General features: G+C 43.6%; 2 protein-coding genes and 2 long non-coding RNA genes across 6 annotated transcripts in view; 1 reads left to right on the top strand and 3 right to left on the bottom strand.

Annotated features, from left to right (window-relative positions):
- Positions 1–2916: 2916 nt before the first annotated feature.
- The window catches only part of LOC125723988 (uncharacterized), a 66115-nt gene continuing 47509 nt past the window's right edge, over positions 2917–21522 (bottom strand). The window contains exons 17-25 of the mRNA XM_049000814.1: positions 19167–19182; positions 15103–15187; positions 13953–13989; positions 13763–13801; positions 11657–13367; positions 8791–8964; positions 5704–5877; positions 5543–5589; positions 2917–3743 (exon numbers count right to left, since the gene is read on the bottom strand). Coding sequence (XP_048856771.1) covers positions 3229–3743; positions 5543–5589; positions 5704–5877; positions 8791–8964; positions 11657–13367; positions 13763–13801; positions 13953–13989; positions 15103–15187; positions 19167–19182 — 2798 coding nt within the window. The 3' untranslated portion in view covers positions 2917–3228. The remainder of the gene's footprint in view (positions 3744–5542; positions 5590–5703; positions 5878–8790; positions 8965–11656; positions 13368–13762; positions 13802–13952; positions 13990–15102; positions 15188–19166; positions 19183–21522) is intronic.
- Positions 6153–7941, top strand: LOC125723989 (putative nuclease HARBI1). The gene is made up of 3 exons (XM_049000815.1): positions 6153–7140; positions 7217–7407; positions 7827–7941. Exons 1-3 carry the CDS (start codon positions 6471–6473, stop codon positions 7872–7874), a joined length of 909 nt encoding a protein of 302 aa, XP_048856772.1. The 5' UTR covers positions 6153–6470; the 3' UTR covers positions 7875–7941.
- Positions 7690–8711, bottom strand: LOC125723991 (uncharacterized). The gene is made up of 2 exons (XR_007387104.1): positions 8017–8711; positions 7690–7912 (listed from the first exon to the last, which is right to left on the bottom strand). It is a non-coding gene; the product is annotated as an uncharacterized LOC125723991 (long non-coding RNA).
- On the bottom strand, positions 15451–17511 carry LOC125723990 (uncharacterized). Of its 3 annotated transcripts, XR_007387102.1 has the most exons (4): positions 17115–17511; positions 16187–16998; positions 15955–16070; positions 15451–15896 (listed from the first exon to the last, which is right to left on the bottom strand). It is a non-coding gene; the product is annotated as an uncharacterized LOC125723990 (long non-coding RNA). The 3 variants fall into 3 exon arrangements; XR_007387101.1 differs by having other exon boundaries at positions 15451–16070; XR_007387103.1 differs by having other exon boundaries at positions 15451–16070; positions 16535–16998.

The following is a 21522-nucleotide window of genomic DNA, read 5'->3' as shown; positions in this document are numbered from 1 at the left end:
GGGCGGCTACCCGGAGAGGTTTTCCGTGCATGTCCTACAGGGAGGAGGCCCCGGGGCAGACCCAGCACACGCTGGAGGGATTATATCTCTCCGTTGGCCTGGGAATGCCTCGGCATCCCCCCCGAAGAGCTGGTAGAGGTAGCTGGGGAGAGGGAGGTCTGGGAATCTCTCCTGAAGCTGCTAGCCCCGCGACACGAACCCCAGACAAGCGGAAGGTAATGGATGGATGGATGGATGGAGCTTGGAGACAGACTCCAGGTCAAAGGCGGTCTGGCTTCACTGCTGGTCCTGTACAGGCTGGGCACACAAAGGCTGCAACAATAGAACTGACTATTACACTTGTCACAGCTGTGATTAAGAATGAGTTCATGAATAAGAACTCAGACTATTTGTTTCATGTTTAAATGTTGTGTTTTTGATGTGTTTTATGCTTCCCTCTTGTTGGGAATGTCACTCTCAAATAAGAAAAACAAAGAAGAGGGCCACAGTCTCAGCAGATTGTCTATGTCCTGATGAAGACCTTAGTACTCTAAACATCGGCAGCTTTTTGTGCTTCTTTATCTTACTTTTGCTGCCAGTGACGACACCTCCTGAAGAGATTTTGTGTGTTTGCCTGCTGTTCCATTTCAATGTTGTTCTCAAACTCTTAGACTACATTTCATATGTATTTTACCATTTAAATAATTTTCTTATGTCATAATTTGATGGCTCTCCCTCTTTGTTATTTTAAAAAATAGATACTCACTATAGGGGCGGCATGGTGGTGCAGTGGTTAGCACTGTTACCTCACACCTCTGGGAACCGGGTTCGAGTCTCCGCCTGGGTCACATGTGTGTGGAGTTTGCATGTTCTCCCCATGTCGTCGGGGGTTTCCTCCGGGTACTCCGGTTTCCCCCCACAGTTCAAAAACATGCTGAGCCTAATTGGACTTGCTAAATTGCCCGTAGGAATGCATGTGAGAGTGAATGGTGTGTGAGTGTGCCCTGCGATGGGCTGGCCCCCCATCCTCATGGTTCCCAGCCTCGTGCCCATTGCTTCCGGGATAGGCTCCAGACCCCCCGCGACCCAGTAGGATGAGCGGTTTGGAAAATGGATGGATGGCTGGATGGATACTCACTATTCACAATAGGAATCACAAATTGGCTTTATCAATTTTGAAGATTTAATTAATTAAATGGAGGCTATTTTAGACATGTTACACGTGCAAATGGACAGTTGTAACGGTGCACTTACTGTATTTAAATTAATTTTGCAACCTGTATATTTTTTATAAAACCGCTTAAATATATTGAGTACCTGACACATTAACGCTCGTAATAGAGCAAATTTGATATTCCAGTGTAAATGAATTTTGAATTATTCGAAAAATGCCCAAAAGTGTCCCTGATGTTCCCTATATATATATATATATATATATATATATATATATATATATATATATATATATATATATATATATATATAGTTAGACTGTTATAATATATGTTGATTTAGTATAATTGTGTTCGTTATGTTCAGTTGCAGTTGAAAGAGAAGATGGAGAAGAGTTATTACCCTACACCTAACCTAACCTCCGGCAGGACTAAAGTGACTATGACAGCCTGGCTAAAACAGGGACCTGGAATGAGGGTTTCCAGGGGTTTTGGCGTGAAGCCGACCCGCCGTCCACAGCTTAAGTGATCGGCGAGAGTGGCAGGACGACAGCACCAATCCCCCTTTCACCTTTAATCTCAAATGACTATGAATCTCCAGATTTCCCATTCACCTTAGAAAAGGGGATTTAACTATCCAAAAGACTGGCTAAGGAGGTACGTCTTAAGCCTTGACTTAAAAGCAGAGATTGTGTCTGAGTTCCGAACACTAATAGGAAGTTTATTCCATAACTGTGGTGCTTTGTGAGCAAATGCTCTTCCCCTATTTATGGCTCATAATATTATTGATTTTTTTATTATGAAAGAACGTAAATGACTGCTAATTACAAATTAGCATAAATAGAAGTGTCCCGTTAAAATGGAGTAATCGTGGTATTTTATAAATATCGCGCATAGATCCGCTTCCTTATAATTTAATTCTGAACCTCTTATATTTAGTAATCTATGTTTCTCCACCTAGTGGCCTCCCTGAAAAGTACACATTGTTTCCGGAAGGATCGCTTGTTCTTTGAATTGTCCAGTGGATGTAAGAAATATGGCAGCAGCTTGATAGAGAGACATTATAACTGACTACAGTCGCTGTATAGAATGTTAATCTGCAATAGAGAATGTATCCAATGGCGGATTGTTAATGGATGTCTGTGTATATTCTTACATGTCTGTTATTAATAATAATGCATGTAGATACATTTAGTGGCTTTTGCGGGTCGGGGGTGGGAGAGGGAAATGGATTCAGTATCTATTTGTGCATCAATTTCTCTGTATCAATCACGTGAGGGTGGTGGTGGTGGGGGTAAGGGTGCCTGAGCACCTGCCCCTCCTGTCCGATGGGGGCATAGCCAGACCTTTTACAGTTGGGGGGGGGGGCAGGGGTGCCTGGGTACCTGCCCCTTCTGTGTGATGGGGGCGTAACCAGATCTTTTACAGTGGTACAGTGGGGGGGGCAAGGGTGCTGGTACCTGGGCACATGCCCCTTCTGTTTGACGGGGGCATAACCAGATCTTTTACAGTGGGGGGGGGGGGGGGGGGAAACATAGCCAGACCTTTTACAATGAGGGGGGGGGGGTAATTATCAAATAATATTTCATTATTTAATCAAATAAATTTAAATAATTTTATTTGCTGTAATCCGCTGATGCAGAGCAGTAACAGGATATAACTAAAATTTCCAATGTTTTTAGTTTCTGTTATGTCCCCAGTTAAATAGTTATTATTTACACTAATTTACTCACATTGTATTAGTAATAAAGTGAATTTATTTAATTTAATCCACCAGACTGTGGTTTCATTATGTTACTCAGTCATGCTTTGGGTGACGCTGAAGCAGGACATTAATAGTACAGAACAGAAAGACTTTATTGTCATTGTACAGGGAGGAAATACAGTAAACAAGCGTAAATATATAAAATGTACATATACAGGGGAGGGGGAAAGCCCCCCCATCAGGATTACATTTAGTTATATTTTAGTCAGAGAGAAAAACTTACTTTTGTCAAACATGCATTTGAGAGTAAAAAGGATTATAAAGGTTAAAAAGCAGAGATTTGACCTTTTTGCCAGGAGAACCAGCAACACGTCACAGTGACACTGAGGAGTTTTTATAAACATAAAACCCTGGATAGAGGGACTCAGTGAATGAGGAGGTGAATCTGTACAGGGGGGTCAGTCCATCAGAGGAGACTCTGTAGAAGGACAGAGCACCAGCCCCCCAGTCCAGATACACTCCTACTCTGCGGGAGCCTGAGGGCCGTATGGGTATGGGAGTCTGTTTATTATTGTGCCGGACAGAGTAACTGTCAGGTTTACAGCGCAGACACCATGACTTGTCAGTGTATCCAAGCCGACAGTCACTCCCTCGTTCCCTCCTGATCCCTTTATAAGTCACCCCTATCAAGGCTCCACCTCCATCCCACTCAGCCTCCCAGTAACAGCGGCCAGTCAGACTCTCTCTGCACAGAACTTGAGGGCTGTCAAATCTCTCTAGATGACCACGATATGGCTGCTCTGCCCCCCGTGTCACCTTCCTGTTCCCCCCTGACAGAGACAGGCATCTGTTTGCCGTGTTGGGGTCCAGCGTCAGCTGGCAGGAGTCTGTAGGCAGGAGGAAGAATTATTGATACCATCAGGCCGGCTGTATTTTATGTTTCTGTACGATATAAAAACAGCGCAACTGTTTACAATGACAATGTCAATGGATACAATGGATACAATGACAAGCGCAGCTGTTTTTATATGAAGTTTATGAAATAGCTCAGGAAATGTCGGACGGCGCGCGACGCCGGCGGGAAGAGCCGCCAAAATGCGGCGCGAGCTAAACTAACAGCGTAATTACGGGTAAATAAAATTACAAAGCGGCGACATTCATCAGACATATTCATCACAAGCATATTTACCACAAAATGGCACCAGATATTAATACTAAAAGTCAGTGTCTTTAAAGACGAACTTCCTTCTAACTGTTAAAGCCGGGACACAGCGGCCGCCTTGCTGCTCTGTCTTTCTTCAAGGAGTTTGACTTTGAAAATGGCCACCAATAACAGAATATTTAAGTAATATTATTACATATTTAAAGTGATATTTAATAAAGGTTTGGATCTGGATTCTGATACAAACGCCTCCGAAGACGATTCCGACGAAGGAATTGCGCTCCATGAGGATCCAGTATTTGCAGCGATTGTCTGACATGGTCTTTAGTCACAGCAAAGCTGGTCTGAATGCATTTCGCACACATCGGCTTATTTCCGTGAAGCGTGTCTCACTGTATCTACTGATCCGGGAGAAACACTGCAGTGTCAAGCGGGGCGGAATAGGTGCCGCACAAAGTCGGCAAACTAATGATAATACCGTCTACAAACCATCAACAACAGCGGATTAAACTACACAGATCGTGCATCACGAACATCAGAAAGGTTATCTCATTAATTCGAAAAAACAGAATCGATTTCTTTTTTCAGATGAATGCTATACGCTTTCGTAGAGAACTGCTTACCGCACACGTAACTCTAGATGCGGTGCAGAGACATGAGCCCAGTATCTCGCGCAGGCACGTAACCAGATGCAAATTTCTTTGAGCAGGGTGGTTCGGGAAATCTTATTAATATTCATGAGCGAAGCCCCACATGATTGGCCAACTCATTAATAGTTATTAGAGGAACACTACCTGATTGGCCAGTGAACATCGACATGTACCGCCTGTTTTTTCTGTTTACGGCAGGGGTGTCCAAATCCAGTCCTGGGGGACCCGAGCCAAGTGTAGCTTAGTTCTTTCCCTGTTCCACCATAAAGGATTCAGCTCAAGAGCTGTGTGGTAATTAGCACAAGGCCCTCCAAGCCTGGTTTTGGGCACCCCTGGTTTAAGGCATTCAGTGTCCAATCAGGAATATTCTCTCATGAATATTAAGGAGTGTTCCAGAACCACCCTGTAAAAATATAAATTCATATCTCACACGTGGTGAGAGAGTCCGGTATCACTGCCTATGGGTGACGTCTTAGGACAATACTAACGAATCTCACACAGAAAACACATACACTCACGGCATGTGCAAAAAGAACAAATGCAAAGGATTCTTTTTTATGAAATTAAAGATGTACAACTATATCAGAGTATATTTTTACCATCTTACATTCCCACACAAACACAAAGACAATATGAATATAAAATATTTTTAAAAAACGTATAAATGAATTGATAGTGTTTTTGGTGATGATTTTGATGTTTTATTTCTCTCATTTGGATGTTTGTCTAAAATGACACAGAAACTCACCTAAACTCAAACATGGAAATCCATCTACACACAGTGTAAAAAGCCACACTCATCACAACAACTGTGTGAATACAACCATAACACAGTATTAATGGTATTATTAATAAAACATGCAAACACACTTACATTTCTGAAAGCCTGGTCTGGTCCTGCACTCTCCACCGTGATCCACACTATAGGAGAAGCAGAATGACATAGTGCTGCTGTATCCATTTATTTATTGGTGCCTCTTCTTCACATACATGCATAAGTATCTGTAGCGTGTCAGACACACACTCTGTACTCACTTCAGCTTCTCCAGTTTACAGCTGGGATCCTCCAGTACAGCAGAGAGCAGCTTCACTCCTGAGTCTCCTGGGTGATTGTAGCTCAGATCCAGCTTTCTCAGGTATGAGGGGTTTGACCTCAGAGCTGAAGCCAGGGAAGAACAGCCTTCTTCTGTGACTCTACAGCCTGACAGTCTGCAGAGAGACAGACAAAAACTCCCCAATAAATAATATCATCTCACCATTAAAAGTACTATTTTTAAGCAAATATGTCTGGTCTAATAAATATTTCAATAATTGCAGTTTACAGCATGGAATACCGAGTAATACTGACCTCAGTATCTCCCATTTACAGTGTGGAATACTATCTCAGTTGTACTGTCAAATACCAGTGGCCTGAGGTTTAACCTGTGTGCCAGTTGCAGTGTCATTGTGAAAGACCAGGGGTCTCATTTATCAAGCGTGCGTACGCACGGTTTTATGTGTAAATCATGCGTACGCACAATTCTACTAATAGAATGCGATTCATTAATTTGTACGTGTGCGTGAAAATGTGCGCACATTTAGAAGAACTCCTGACTGTGCGTAAGCAGAATCCCCTAGTGGTAGAGAACTGTAATCACATATACACCCAGTGCCCTTATACTTCTCCAATTAAATGTCAGTGTTGACAAATTGATTACTTGAATACTTGAGTACAACAGGTGATTCTGAGTTATCTGGAACAGTCAAGAATATAAAATAGCCTACACAATTGAAGAACTGTTTTTGGAAATGCATTGACTACAATGGCAGACCTTGCGCTTCTTGAAGATTTGCAACAAGCACTTTTGCGCAGAGATCGCGTTTTCAGGGACCGCACAGACTTACTCGCTGAGAGTGATGAGTGGCTCATTAATCGTTTTCGTTTGCCAAGGGCAATTTTGCTTGCTTTGTGTCAGCAGTTCTCGCAACTTTTGGAGAGGTCGACAAAGCGCACCAGTGCAGTCCCCGTGCACACTCAGGTTCTTTCTACTATTGGCTTTTTAGCCACAGGCACATTTCAAAGGGAAATTGGTGACAGGTCTGGTATTTCTCAACCCACCGTGAGCCGAATTATGCCACACGTTTTACATGCAATTATATCACTTACATCACAGTACATTACGTTTCCAAATACCGCAGCGGAAAGGACAAAAATTATGACCGATTTCTACAACATCGCAGGATTTCCAAGTGTAATAGGGGCAGTTGACTGCACACATGTTGCCCTGAAAGCTCCTACTGCTGATGAATTTGCATTTGTAAATAGAAAAGGTTATCACTCCATTAACGTGCAGGTAATCTGTGATGCACACTTGATCCTGCTAAATGTCGTTGCGAACAGGCCGGGAGGGACACACGATTCCTTCATTGTGCAGAACAGCATCGTGGGACTTCGTCTTCAGCAAAGCGCTGCTGGAGAAGGCTGGCTTATTGGTAAGTGTGTAACGATTAGATTACTTCGCAACACCATCCAGTGTACTGTATTTTATGTTAATCTACATCATTGCAGGGGATCGAGGATATGCCCTTAAATCCTGGCTGATGACCCCAGTGGTAAACCCTGTATCCCAAAAGGAGCTGAATTACAACCGAGCACATGAGCGCACAAGAAGCACAGTAGAACGTGCAATAGGCTTGCTGAAGGCTCGATGGCTGTGTCTGTCAGGCAGAGGAGGCATATTGCAATACAAACCCGACAAGGTTTTAAATTTTTAAATATTTAAATTAAGTTTTAATTGTATTTTATAACTACAATATTTATCAATTTGCTTTAGGTGTGCTATATCGTTAAAGCATGCAGTGTGCTGCACAATATTGCCATTAAAAACGGTATACCACTGGATGAGATGCCAATACAAGAAGATCGCCACATGGCAGAAGGTTTTGACCCCATGCCAAATGCTGTGGCCGTGCAACTAAGAGCAGGGATAATCGAACGGTTCTAAATCTGTTTCACAATAAGGAGTAATTGTGAGAAAATGGTGAGATCAATTGGAGCTTTTATTGAACTTGCATGATGCATTTAGTGCATCACAAATGTTCCTCAAGTTCACATTGATTTGGTGCAGTTCTTCTTTTATGCTTGCAATGCCTCTCACTAATTCCTCCTGTGTTTTCAGAACCGCATCAGTCAGGACTCGTGCCTCGAGACGCATCGGACGTGCTGAAGTGGCAGGCGGAGCAGGACCTGGCAAAACTGGCAGATCTATAAAATAAATGTTACATGAACAATCCAAATCATTTGCATTGTGAGTGTTATTTATCTATGAATAATATATCAAAACACAAAACATTTGAAAACCTTCTAACCATTTTCGGATGGCTCGGCGTCTCCTGCAGTTGATGGAATTGCACTTTCAGTGTCACCATCGGGGATTACTCCGCTCACTGACGTTTCACCAATAATTGACGCTATCTTGTCATCCAATGGTGACACTGAAATAAGACTCTGGCCTCCTCCCGTGGCACCGAGGTCTCTTTTGTGGGCTGCAATTCTTTTTTTAGAGGACACTTTCAAATCAAACCACTTTTTCTTCACTTCTGCAGTAGCTCTACATACAGGTGAGACGGCATTTATCGCATTAGTAACCTGTCCCCACCCCAAGTCTTTTTTTTTCTTTGACATTCCGCCTGAAAAAGCAGCAAACAAAACCGTCTTATTACGTTGTACCTCATTTAACAGCACTTCCACTTCGTTGTCTGTGAAGTTTTTTTTCTTTCCTCTCTTCACGGGATCCATGATAACGGTTCTATAGTGCCCTGGCGGCATTGGGTTTTTATAAGGAAGGTTGTTTGCCAAATAAGGTTATTTGAGGGCGTGTCTGTATGCAAATTTAAATTACTATGCACACGCAAACAATTTAGAAGGAGTGCGATTCATCATCAGTCATTTCGTACAGCTGTGCGTACTCACGTTTGATAACTCCCAACTTTCTTGTGCTTACGGCTGTTGGTATACGCACTAGTTTAGAGCTTGTTTTACGCACGCTTGATAAATGAGACCCCAGTTTACTATTTGACCTGACAAACATGACTAACCATGGTACCCCCAATTTACAGTGTGGAATACCCAGTAATACTGACCTCAGTATCTCCAGTTTACAGGCTGAATCCCCCAGTCCAGCAGAGAGCAGCTTCACTCCTGAATCCTGCAGGTCATTGTCACTCAGGTCCAGCTCTCTCAGGTGTGAGGAGTTTGATCTGAGAGCTGAAGCCAGCGCCTCACAGCATTTCTCTGTGAGATCGCAGCTGTTCAGCCTGCAAAAGGAGCCATGTTATTATACACACAGACCGGTATGTATCCTACACATCAGTGATCATAGTGGTACAAAGTATCCAGACTTATTTCAGCATAATAAGAGGGACAGACTACAGTTCAAGTGGAATTGGAGACATACAGGTCCTTCTCAAAAAATTAGCATATTGTGAAAAAGTTCATTATTTTCTGTAATGTACTGATAAACATTAGACTTTCATATATTTTACATTCATTACACACAGCTGAAGTAGTTCAAGCCTTTTATTGTTTTAATATTGATGATTTTGGCATACAGCTCATGAAAAACCCAAAATTCCTGTCTCAAAAAATTAGCATATTTCATCCGACCAATAAAAGAAAAGTGTTTTTAATACCAAAAAAGTCAACCTTCAAATAATTATGTTCAGTTATGCACTCAATACTTGGTCGGGAATCCTTTTGCAGAAATGACTGCTTCAATGTGGCGTGGCATGGAGGCAATCAGCCTGTGGCACTGCTGAGGTGTTATGGAGGCCCAGGATGCTTCGATAGCGGCCTTAAGCTCATCCAGAGTGTTGGGTCTTGCGTCTCTCAACTTTCTCTTCACAATATCCCACAGATTCTCTATGGGGTTCAGGTCAGGAGAGTTGGCAGGCCAATTGAGCACAGTAATACCATGGTCAGTAAACCATTTACCAGTGGTTTTGGCACTGTGAGCAGGTGCCAGGTTGTGCTGAAAAATGAAATCTTCATCTCCATAAAGCTTTTCAGCAGATGGAAGCATGAAGTGTTCCAAAATTTTGATTTCCGAATGACAGAAGCGCCTGACCTGGGCTACAGAGAAGCAGCACTGGACTGTTGCTCAGTGGTCCAAAGTACTTTTTTCGGATGAAAGCAAATTTTGCATGTCATTCGGAAATCAAGGTGCCAGAGTCTGGAGGAAGACTGGGGAGAGGGAAATGCCAAAATGCCTGAAGTCCAGTGTCAAGTACCCACAGTCAGTGATGGTCTGGGGTGCCATGTCAGCTGCTGGTGTTGGTCCACTGTGTTTTATCAAGGGCAGGGTCAATGCAGATAGCTATCAGGAGATTTTGGAGCACTTCATGCTTCCATCTGCTGAAAAGCATCCTGGGCCTCCATAACACCTCAGCAGTGCCACAGGCTGATTGCCTCCATGCCACGCCACATTGAAGCAGTCATTTCTGCAAAAGGATTCCCGACCAAATATTGAGTGCATAACTGAACATAATTATTTGAAGGTTGACTTTTTTGGTATTAAAAACACTTTTCTTTTATTGGTCAGATGAAATATGCTATTTTTTTGAGACAGGAATTTTGGGTTTTTCATGAGCTGTATGCCAAAATCATCAATATTAAAACAATAAAAGGCTTGAACTACTTCAGTTGTGTGTAATGAATCTAAAATATATGAAAGTCTAATGTTTATCAGTACATTACAGAAAATAATGAACTTTTTCACAATATGCTAATTTTTTGAGAAGGACCTGTAGCAAGGCAGTACCTTAAATCACTACAGTTAGAAAAATGATTAAACATGGTACATTTTTAATGTTGGCCAATCCTCTGATGGTCATCATGTTCCCTGTCATGATGAATACAGTGAATATTTTCATTTCAAAGCAGAAATATTCCGAAATGTGTTGTGTGCAGAATATTCAGGAACTGGATCAATCTACACAAATATGCAGCTGTTGGCAAAATACAGGATCTCCTGTGAGATTACTGTGTATTTTGCCCATGATCATTAACAGTGGGCAACTCTATCATAGGTTAAAATTCTATAGTTTTATTCACACTGTTGCTCAAGGGCCCAGCGATGACATCACTCTGCCGGCCAGGAGATCTGAACCAGCAGCCTTCTGCTCATGGGCACAGAGTCCGAACCCAAAGAGTCACAGACCCCCAGTATCCACAGAAATACTCCCTCCAGTTTCCAGAACTGAAAAGAATTTTTGAGTGGTTTTCCCAGTATTAAGGCAAACTGTAACATTCTGTAAAGACTTGACTGTTTGTCACACAAAGTTTGGTCATAGAAAACCTGTCACTTTACTATGTTACTAACTTCAGTCAATATAAAATCTGGCTTCCAGACTGTCATGGTGAAAATAAATCCAGCCTCGTGATTAATCCACAGGGGAAGTAAATGTTACATTTTCATTATATACTTTATAAAATGTTAATGTATAACTGCCGACTGGAGGTGTTGTTGTTGGTGGGAAAGCACACAGAGTTAGTTTGTACATGCTCTGTAACAATAAAGATATTCTGTTATATTCTCTCCTCTGCCAGGGGCAGCTTTAGCCAGCAGAAGCCGCCAGTGAGCAGCCAGAGACAGCAGTCATACAGAAGCTCCCAGCTCTCGGCTCCATCACATGAACACACCTGCTGACAATAACACTCACATACCACTTATACACCCTGTGGATAAAGAGCCCTCACTGTTTCTATAGCAGGTTAGGATGCTGTGCCTGTGATCAGAAGGCAGACTGGATGGGAACAGAAACCTCACTTTTTTGTTTGTTAATACATCACTACCTTCAGTCATTATAAAGTCTGTGGTCCAGATTAGCTACTGCTATAATAACAGCTGTACTCGAGTTTATCAAAATACTAATATTCATCAGACATTTCAAACAATATTCATGTATTACTGCCAGACCAGACATGATTTCCCATCCCCACGTCACTTACAGAGCCGTCCTGGAGTTCTTGACCACAGACAGCAGCCTCCAGTGCTCTTCACCTGATCTGATGAATTTCTTCAGATTAAACACATCTGACGTCAGCATCACAAAGGCCAGAGCTGAGTACTGTGCAGGTGAGAGGTCTTCTGCTGAAAGGCTTCCTGAATTCAGGTATCTTTGTACTTCCTCTACTAGTGAATTGTCACCCAGTTCATTCAGACAGTGGAACAGGTTGATGGTTCTTTCTGGAGATAAATTCTCCTGTATTTTCTCCTTGATGTATTTGGCTGTTTCCTTAATGTTATGTGAGCTGCTTCCTGTCTGTCCCAGTAGTTTTTGTAACAGAGTCTTACTGGAGTCAGTTGAGAGGCCCAAGAGAAAGCGGAGGTAAAGGTCCAAGTGTCCATTCTTGCTCTCTAATGCCTCATCCACTGCAGTCTTCAGCAGGTCAGCTGATGAGTTTGACAGAAACACATATAAAGCAGCGAGATACTCCTGGATGCTCAGATGCACAAAGCAGTACACCTTCTCCCGATACAACCCATATTCCTCTTTAAAGACTTCTGTGCACACTCCCGAGTAAACTGAAGCTTCACTCACATCAATGTCATTCTCTGTCAAATCTTGCTTATAAAATATGAGATTGCCTTTCTCAAGGTTGTCAAAAGCCAGTTTACCAAGTTTTAAAAGATATTCCTTATTAAAGCATTTTTTAGGTTTGGTTTTATGCTTTTTCATATATTTGTCATTTTTTAATCCTGTCTGAAAGATCAGGAAGTGTGTGTACATTTCAGTCAGAGTCCTTGGAATTTCTCCCCTGTCATTCTCACTAAAAAGCGTCTTAAGGATAGTGGCTGAAATCCAGCAGAACACAGGTATGTGGCACATGATGAAGAGGCTCCTTGATGATTTCACATGTGTGATAATCCTGCTGGCCAGGCTCTCATCACTGAATCTCCTCCTGAAATACTCCTCCTTCTGGGCATCACTGAACCCTCGTATCTCTGTCACCCGGTGGACACACTTAGGAGGTATCTGACTGGATGCTGCTGGCCGGGAGGTTATCCAGAGGAGAGCGGATGGGAGCAGATTCCCCTTAATGAGGTTAGTCAACAGCACATCCAGTGACGTTTTCTTTGTTACATCAAACCAGCTCTCATTGTTCTGAAAATCTAGAGGAAGGCGACACTCATCCAGACCATCAAAGATGAACAAGACTTTGTACCTAAACAGTTCAGTGGATTGAAATGATTTCAGTTCTGGGACAAAGTGGTGAAGCAGTTTAATCAGACTGTATTCATCCTTAATCAAATTCAGGTCCCGGAAAGGAAGAGCAAATATGAAGTGAACATCCTGGTTTGCTTTTCCTTCTGCCCAGTCGAGGATAAATTTCTGCACAGAGACTGTTTTCCCGATACCTGCCACCCCTTTAGTGAGTACAGTTCTGATAGGTGTCTCATGCACACATAAGGGTTTAAATATATCATTGCACTTGACTGTAGTGTCTTCTGTTCGCCTTTTCTTGGATGCTGTTTCAATCTGTCTCACTTCATGTTCATCATTGACTCCTCCAGTCCCACCTTCAGTTATGTAGAGTTCTGTGTAAATCTCACTGAGAAGTATTCGCTGTCCTTCCTTAGCTTTCCCTCCAAATACAGGCTCACATTTCTGCTTCAGGTTACATTTGATTCTATGGTGACTCTGCAGCATGATTTCCCCTGGTAGGAAAGGAGAGGAAAATGCACTAAATCTCATCGGGATCCTGACCAGTATGGCAGGAAGAAAATTAAAACACACACACACACACACACACACACACACACACACACACACACACACACACATCAGTGTACCTACTGTATTTAAATGGGGACCTTCCAATCATTTCTATGTGAAAAACCCTAACTCCAATCACGACACCCTTAACCCTGAATTGATTTTTCGGCTACCTTGGCGGGTGGGGGGGGGGGGATGGGGGTTGGAGAGAGCAGTCAGAATTCAGTATCTCCAAATAACAGGATGGTTATTTCTGGTGGAACAATGGGAAGACTGTCCTAAGCAGCAAAGCTCTCCTCTGAGCAAAAACATTTACAGAACAGCATATGCCTCTTACTCTTCATCCTGTCATCCAGCTGACGTCCTGCTGCGTGACCTGAAATAAGGGGGGATTTCTGTCTGCAACATCAGAAACTAACAAATTGTTCATCATTTTCTTTATACTGGTATGAAACAAAAATATTTCCTCAAACATTAAAAAGGTTACATATTAGAGGAAAAAAGACAAAATTTAAGAATATTATTACGCTTCTGCAGGTTCTTGTCATTTAGGTTTTCAAGCATCTGTACAAGACAGAAAAAAAGAAAAATAGTGTAAGGCCCAACAGGTCACGTTAAATTATGTTTAATAACAGGGGACTGTGTACATGGAGAATTTACTGACATGTTCCTGTGTGGGGGGGGCATATTTATGTTTAATAACAGGGGACTGTGAACATGGAGAATTTACTGACATGTTCCTGTGTGGGGGGGGCATATTTATGTTTAATGACAGGCGACTGTGTACATGGAGAATGTACTGACATGTTCCTGTGTGGGGGGGGGCATATTTATGTTTAATAACAGGGGACTGTGTACATGGAGAATGTACAGACATGTTCCTGTGTGGGGGGGGCATAATTATGTTTAATAACAGGGGACTGTGTACATGGAGAATGTACAGACATGTTCCTGTGTGGGGGGGGCATAATTATGTTTAATAACAGGGGACTGTGAACATGGAGAATTTACTGACATGTTCCTGTGTGGGGGGGGGGCATATTTATGTTTAATAATAGGGGACTGTGTATATGGAGAATGTACTGACATGTTCCTGTGTGGGGGGGCCATAATTATGTTTAATGACAGGCGACTGTGTATATGGAGAATGTACTGACATGTTCCTGTGTGGGGGGGGGGCATATTTATGTTTAATAACAGGGGACTGTGTACATGGAGAATGTACTGACATGTTCCTGTGTGGGAGGGCCATAATTATGTTTAATAACAGGGGACTGTGTACATGGAGAATGTACTGACATGTTCCTGTGTGCGGGGGCCATAATTATGTTTAATGACAGGGGACTGTGTACATGGAGAATGTACTGACATGTTCCTGTGTGCGGGGGCCATAATTATGTTTAATGACAGGGGACTGTGTACATGGAGAATATACTGACATTTTCCTGTGTGGGGGGGCCATAATTATGTTTAATAACAGGGGACTGTGTACATGGAGAATGTATTGACATGTTCCTGTGTGGGGGGGCCATAATTATGTTTAAGGACAGGGGACTGTGCACATGGAGAATATACTGACATATTGCTGTGTGCGGGGACCATATTTATGCCCCTTCCTCTGCCTACTCCACACTTAAAGGGAAGGAGGGTTATCGATTCGGGCCCCAGGACACCAACCAGAGGAGCAGATGCATCTTGGAGACCAACGTGTTCCAGTCCGATATCTTGGTGTCTCTCAATCAAGCCCAACTCTTCTTTAATTCTAAGTAAAAGATAATAGAGTTAAAACAGTCAGTCATCTTACTGACATCCAATTTCACATTAAAATGTAGGTAATTCATCACCCACAAGAAGCAGCAGGATTTCAGCTGAGGGTCTGATTCCCATATAGGAGTTTAATAAAGGAGCTGAACTGTGATGAACCTACTGAGCATTTTACTATTATCACATGGTTTTACGTATCTGTAACATTTTTGATTTGCTAAGAAATTTCGTTATATAATATTTATGCTTAATGTGGCTTGTTTGAGAAAAGGAATGAAACATCTGCAAGATCAAATATAATGTGGTAACTACAATTAAAGAAAAGAGCAAATATGTCAACCTGTAAGTCGGCTGAAAACGTAGCATTAACAAATATGGAGACGATGCAGTGGATGTCATGGAAACATCCTCAAATGGACACTGTGGTCACTGCACACTGTAGATGTTCTGCCTAAATTGCTGGGCTTCCATGCTCTGCTGATACCTTGGATCTGTATCTCCTGTAGTGATGCTGCATGTGTTATAGTGATGGTGTGTGAGACGGCCGTGCGGCTGGACCACCGTGCGTCCAATTGGCACCAAACTCAGTGGTTTGTGCCACAATTGTGCCGTTTCAGAACGTTCATGCTGCTGGTATTTCTGAGTTATACCTCCTGGTTGATGCCGTCACATGATCGGCGTAAGCTGTTATCATTTCTGAGTTATACCTCCTGGTTGATGCCATCACATGATGGCTGTATAGCTGTTATCATTTGTGAGTTATACCTCCTGGTTGATGCCGTCACATGATGGCCGTATAGCTGTTATTATGTCTGAGTTATACCTCCTGGTTGATGCCGTCACATGATGGCCGTATAGCTGTTATCATTTCTGAGTTATACCTCCTGGTTGATGCCATCACATGATGGCTGTATAGCTGTTATCATTTGTGAGTTATACCTCCTGGTTGATGCCGTCACATGATCGCCGTATAGCTGTTATTATGTCTGAGTTATACCTCCTGGTTGATGCCGTCACATGATGGCCGTATAGCTGTTATCATTTCTGAGTTATGCCTCCTGGTTGATGCCATCACATGATGGCCGTATAGCTGTTATCATTTCTGAGTTATACCTCCTGGTTGATGCCGTCACATGATGGCCGTATAGCTGTTATCATTTCTGAGTTATACCTCCTGGTTGATGCCGTCACATGATGGCCGTATAGCTGTTATCATTTCTGAGTTATACCTCCTGGTTGATGCCGTCACATGATGGCCGTATAGCTGTTATCATTTCTGAGTTATACCTCCTGGTTGATGCCGTCACATGATGGCCGTATAGCTGTTATTATTTCTGAGTTATACCTCCTGGTTGATGCCGTCACATGATGGCCGTATAGCTGTTATTATGTCTGAGTTATACCTCCTGGTTGATGCCGTCACATGATCGCCGTACAGCTGTTAACATTTCTGAGTTATACCTCCTGGTTGATGCCGTCACATGATGGCTGTACAGCTGCTATCATTTCTGAGTTATACCTCCTGGTTGATGCCGTCATATGATCGCCGTACAGCTGTTATCATGTCTGAGTTATACCTCCTGGTTGATGTCGTCACATGATGGCTGTATAGCTGTTATCATGTCTGAGTTATACCTCCTGGTTGATGCCGTCACATGATGGCCGTATAGCTGTTATCATTTCTGAGTTATACCTCCTGGTTGATGCCGTCACATGATGGCCGTATAGCTGTTATCATTTCTGAGTTATACCTCCTGGTTGATGCCGTCACATGATGGCCGTATAGCTGTTATCATTTCTGAGTTATACCTCCTGGTTGATGCCGTCACATGATCGCCGTACAACTGTTATCATTTCTGAGTTATACCTCCTGGTTGATGCTGTCACATGATGGCCGTATAGCTGTTATTATGTCTGAGTTATACCTCCTGGTTGATGCCGTCACATGATCGCCGTACAGCTGTTATCATTTCTGAGTTATACCTCCTGGTTGATGCCGTCACATGATGGCCGTATAGCTGTTATCATTTCTGAGTTATACCTCCTGGTTGATGCCGTCACATGATCGCCGTACAGCTGTTATCATTTCTGAGTTATACCTCCTGGTTGATGCCGTCACATGATCGCCGTACAGCTGTTAACATTTCTGAGTTATACCTCCTGGTTGATGCCGTCATATGATCGCCGTACAGCTGTTATCATGTCTGAGTTATACCTCCTGGTTGATGTCGTCACATGATGGCTGTATAGCTGTTATCATGTCTGAGTTATACCTCCTGGTTGATGCCGTCACATGATCGGCGTATAGCTGTTATCATTTATGAGTTATACCTCCTGGTTGATGCCGTCACATGATCGCCGTACAGCTGTTATCATTTCTGAGTTATACCTCCTGGTTGATGTCGTCACATGATCTTCGTATAGCTGTTATGGCGTATAGGTGTCCCCTGCCTCCTGATAGACTAGCATCCTGCCCAGTGTGTTCCCTGCCTTGTGCCCTGTGATAGACTGGCATCTTGCCCAGGGTGTCCCCTGCCTTTTGCCCACTGACAGACTAGCATCCTGCCCAGTGTGTCCCCTGCCTTGTGCCCTGTGATAGACTGGCATCTTGCCAAGTGTGTCCCCTGCTTTGTGGCCTGTGATAGACTTCCATCCTGCCCAGTGTGTCCCCTGCCTTTTGCCCACTGATAGACTGGCACCCTGCCCAGGGTGTCCACTGCCTTGTGGCCTGTGATAGACTGCCATCCTGCCCATGGTGTCCCCTGCCTTTTGCCCATTGATAGACTGGCACCCTGCCCAGGGTGTCCCCTGCCTTGTGGCCTGTGATAGACTGCCATCCTGCCCAGTGTGTCCCCTGCCTTGTGCCCTGTGATAGACTGGCATCTTGCCCAGGGTGTCCCCTGCCTTTTGCCCACTGACAGACTGGCACCCTGCCCAGGGTGTCCCCTGCCTTGTGATAAACTGGCATCCTGCCCAGGGTGTCCCCTGCCTTGTGCCCTGTGATAGACTGGCATCCTGCCCAGGGTGTCCCCTGCCTTGTGCCCTGTGATAGACTGGCATATTGCCAAGTGTGTCCCCTGCTTTGTGGCCTTTCATAGACTGGCATCTTGCCCAGGGTGTCCCCTGCTTTGTGGTCTGTCATAGACTGGCATCCTGCCCAGTGTGTCCCCTGCCTTGTGCCCTGTGATAGACTGGCATCCTGCCCAGGGCGTCCCCTACCTTGTGATAGACTGGCATCCTGCCCAGTGTGTCCCCTGCCTTGTGCCCTATGATAGACTGGCATCCTGCCCAGGGTGTCCCCTACCTTGTGATAGACTGGCATCCTGCCCAGGGTGTCCCCTGCCTTGTGCCCTGTGATAGACTGGCATATTGCCAAGTGTGTCCCCTGCTTTGTGGCCTTTCATAGACTGGCATCTTGCCCAGGGTGTCCCCTGCTTTGTGGTCTGTGATAGACTGGCATCCTGCCCAGTGTGTCCCCTGCCTTGTGCCCTGTGATAGACTGACACCCTGCCCACTGTGTCCCCTGCCTTGTGCCCTATGATAGACTGGCATCCTGCCCATGTTGTCCCCTGCCTTGTGCTCTGTGATAGACTGGCATACTGCCCATTGTGTCCCCTGCCTTGTGCCCTATGATAGACTGGCATCCTGCCCTGGGTGTCCCCTACCTTGTGGTCTGTGATAGATTGGCATCCTGCCCATGGTGTCCCCTGCTCTGTGCCCTGTGATAGACTGGCATCCTGTCCTTGGTGTCCCCTGCCTTGTGCCCTATGATAGACTGGCATCCTGCCCAGGGTGTCCCCTGCCTTGTGTTCTGTATTAGACTGGCATCCTTCCCAGAATGTCCCCTTCCTATGTCGAGTATCATGGTGACCATGATGGGTTGATGAATGGATGTGTTTATACATTTCTACAGTTTCATATGGATAAATAATTTTTCTACTTTTCTACATGTACTACACAGAAAAATGTCTACTCACTTCTTTTTGGCCAAACCTGTAATAAAGAAAACAGAATTATACTGGAGGGTGAAATACTAAGAAATCAACATTGAGTTTCTTGTAGTTGCCAGGTTATAAGTAATGAGTAACAATACTGAGTAATAAGACCTGACGCTTACTTGCATATGTATAAGTATTGTATAATAATGGTTACTAGCATTGAAAGGTGGGGTACCACAGGGTTCAGTTTTAGGACCACTATTGTTCCTAATTTTCATTCATGCTACTGACACCAATACATACAGTAAACTGGTTAAATTTGCAGACGACACCAAGGTGAGTGGTGTAGCAGATACTGATCTAGCAGCACAGAGGCTACAATGGGATCTGGATTTAGCGACTGGACTGATACCTGGAAGATGGAATTTAACGTAGATAAATGTAAGGTAATCCATTCAGGGAGCAGAAATATAAAGTACAGATATTTTATGGGTTCCACTGAAATAAAGGAAGTTGATTACAAGACAGATCTCGGTGTGTATGTTGATGCTTCCATGTCCCACTCTCGCCAGTATAAAAGGCCAATAGGATGTTGGGTTACATCTCTAGGTGTGTGGAGTTTAAGACAAGGGAAGTGATGCTACAATTTTACAATTCCTTGGTAAGACCCCACCTAGAATATTGTGTGCAGGTTTGGTCACCATACCTTAAGGAGGACATTGCTACCTTGGAAAAGGTGCAATGTAGAGCGATGAGAATGATTCCTGGGGCCTCATGTATAAACGGTGCATACGTACGAAAATGTTGCGTACGCCCGTTTCCACGCTCACGTTGAGATGTATAAAAACGAAACATGGCGTACTGCTACGCACATTCTCACGGCAGCTCCACACATGGTGTACAAACGTTTCTGTTGGGTTTTGTAAACGGACGTCTCCCAGTGGTAAGTCATTGCTACTGTGGTTTCCTTTTTTAAACTCACAATCATGACGCTGACTTTATCCAATATACCGACATTAATTGTATGTTGTTTACAAATGTACGGCACCTGATTTTTTTTTTTTAATTTGTAACAATAAAATGGTGCAGAAAATTACCAAACTATTACAACTGCCATGGCAGCTCTTGCGTTATTGGAAGATGTAGCTTATGGAAGAATTGGAAGAGAGTGCGTATTCAGGGATCATAGTGATTTAGTCAACACCAAGTCGATCACACCATGCCAGCTGTATGGGACGGCATAATCCGCTTGTCACCCAGATATAAGTTTTTGTTACACTGTGGTTAAACAGGCAAACATTAACGCGTAATTTGCAGCGATGTCCGGTTTTCCCAATGTAATTGGAGCCATCGACTGCACTCACATTGCTATAAAAGAACCTTCAGAGAACGAACTTGCTTATGTAAATATAAAGCACTTTCACCCTATCAATGTACAAATTATGTGCGATTCGAACATGCGTCTCATTAATGTAATAGCAAGAATGTAAAGCAGGTAACCAAACACCGTATTTATTTTTTAACTAATTCTTTTAATGTGTTAATATCACACAGCGTATCATTTAGATGTTTTAATTCATTGGCAACATCTCTAGCGTGTGCTATTGCATTTTGTGACTGCAGCACAGTTTCAGTCAGCACACGGCCGGATGGTCGCCCCCCCCCCCCCCCCCGGTTTCTGAGGCACGGGAATGTGTGCAGCCAGCGCCCCAAGATGTGCTCGGCACAGCAGCACCATCCCCGCCTGTGTCGTCCTCGGCACTGGGGGCACCTCTTGTACTATTGTCTGTAAGAATAAACAAAAAATAATAAACACCGCATCTGCGCCCTACTTGTTATTCATAAACATGCAAGTAATTCAAACAAATATGCTATGAGAAAAACTTACCCGCGCTGACATCGGCGTCCCCCTCACCCGATAAAGTGAGAGACCGAGGATTCCGCTCCCTCCGCCTGTGCTGTTAAGACTCTTACGGTGAGCGGCCACTCGTTTTGTCACGTCGACTTTAATGTCGGACCACTTCTTTTTAATTTCGGCCACCGTGCGAATAGATAAAAACACTTTTAACTGACTCCGCCACGTTCTGCCGCTCCTTCAGCTTTAGTGCTGATGCCACTGTGTAAACCACCAAATAATATCACTTTTCTTTTCTCAATTTCTGTTAACATGACCTCCACTTCAAACTCGCTAAAATACTTATTTTTCCCACGTGGTTTATCCATTGTTGTTTAAGAAAAACAGAACAAAGCGGGTATTTATACAGATTTACATATGCAAATATGCATAATCATGGGCGGGTCGGGGGGGGGGGGGGGGTGGGTGGCTGTGGGCTCGTTCACGTACGTAAAATTTCGCGCTCATTGGCATTTATAAAGGGAATGTGCGTCGATCTGT

The sequence above is a fragment of the Brienomyrus brachyistius genome, unplaced genomic scaffold, assembly GCF_023856365.1.
Source record: "Brienomyrus brachyistius isolate T26 unplaced genomic scaffold, BBRACH_0.4 scaffold53, whole genome shotgun sequence".
Lineage (NCBI taxonomy): Eukaryota > Metazoa > Chordata > Actinopteri > Osteoglossiformes > Mormyridae > Brienomyrus > Brienomyrus brachyistius.
This window is presented reverse-complemented; position numbering and strand designations above follow the sequence as displayed.

Excerpts from the sequence above, each read along its gene's own strand:
- LOC125723989 (XM_049000815.1), top strand. The coding sequence starts at position 6,471 with ATGGCAGACCTTGCGCTTCTTGAAGATTTGCAACAAGCACTTTTGCGC. Across the intron at positions 7,141-7,216 it reads TGGAGAAGGCTGGCTTATTG|GGGATCGAGGATATGCCCTT; the intron begins GTAAGTGTGTAA and ends ACATCATTGCAG. Across the intron at positions 7,408-7,826 it reads TGCAATACAAACCCGACAAG|AACCGCATCAGTCAGGACTC; the intron begins GTTTTAAATTTT and ends CTGTGTTTTCAG.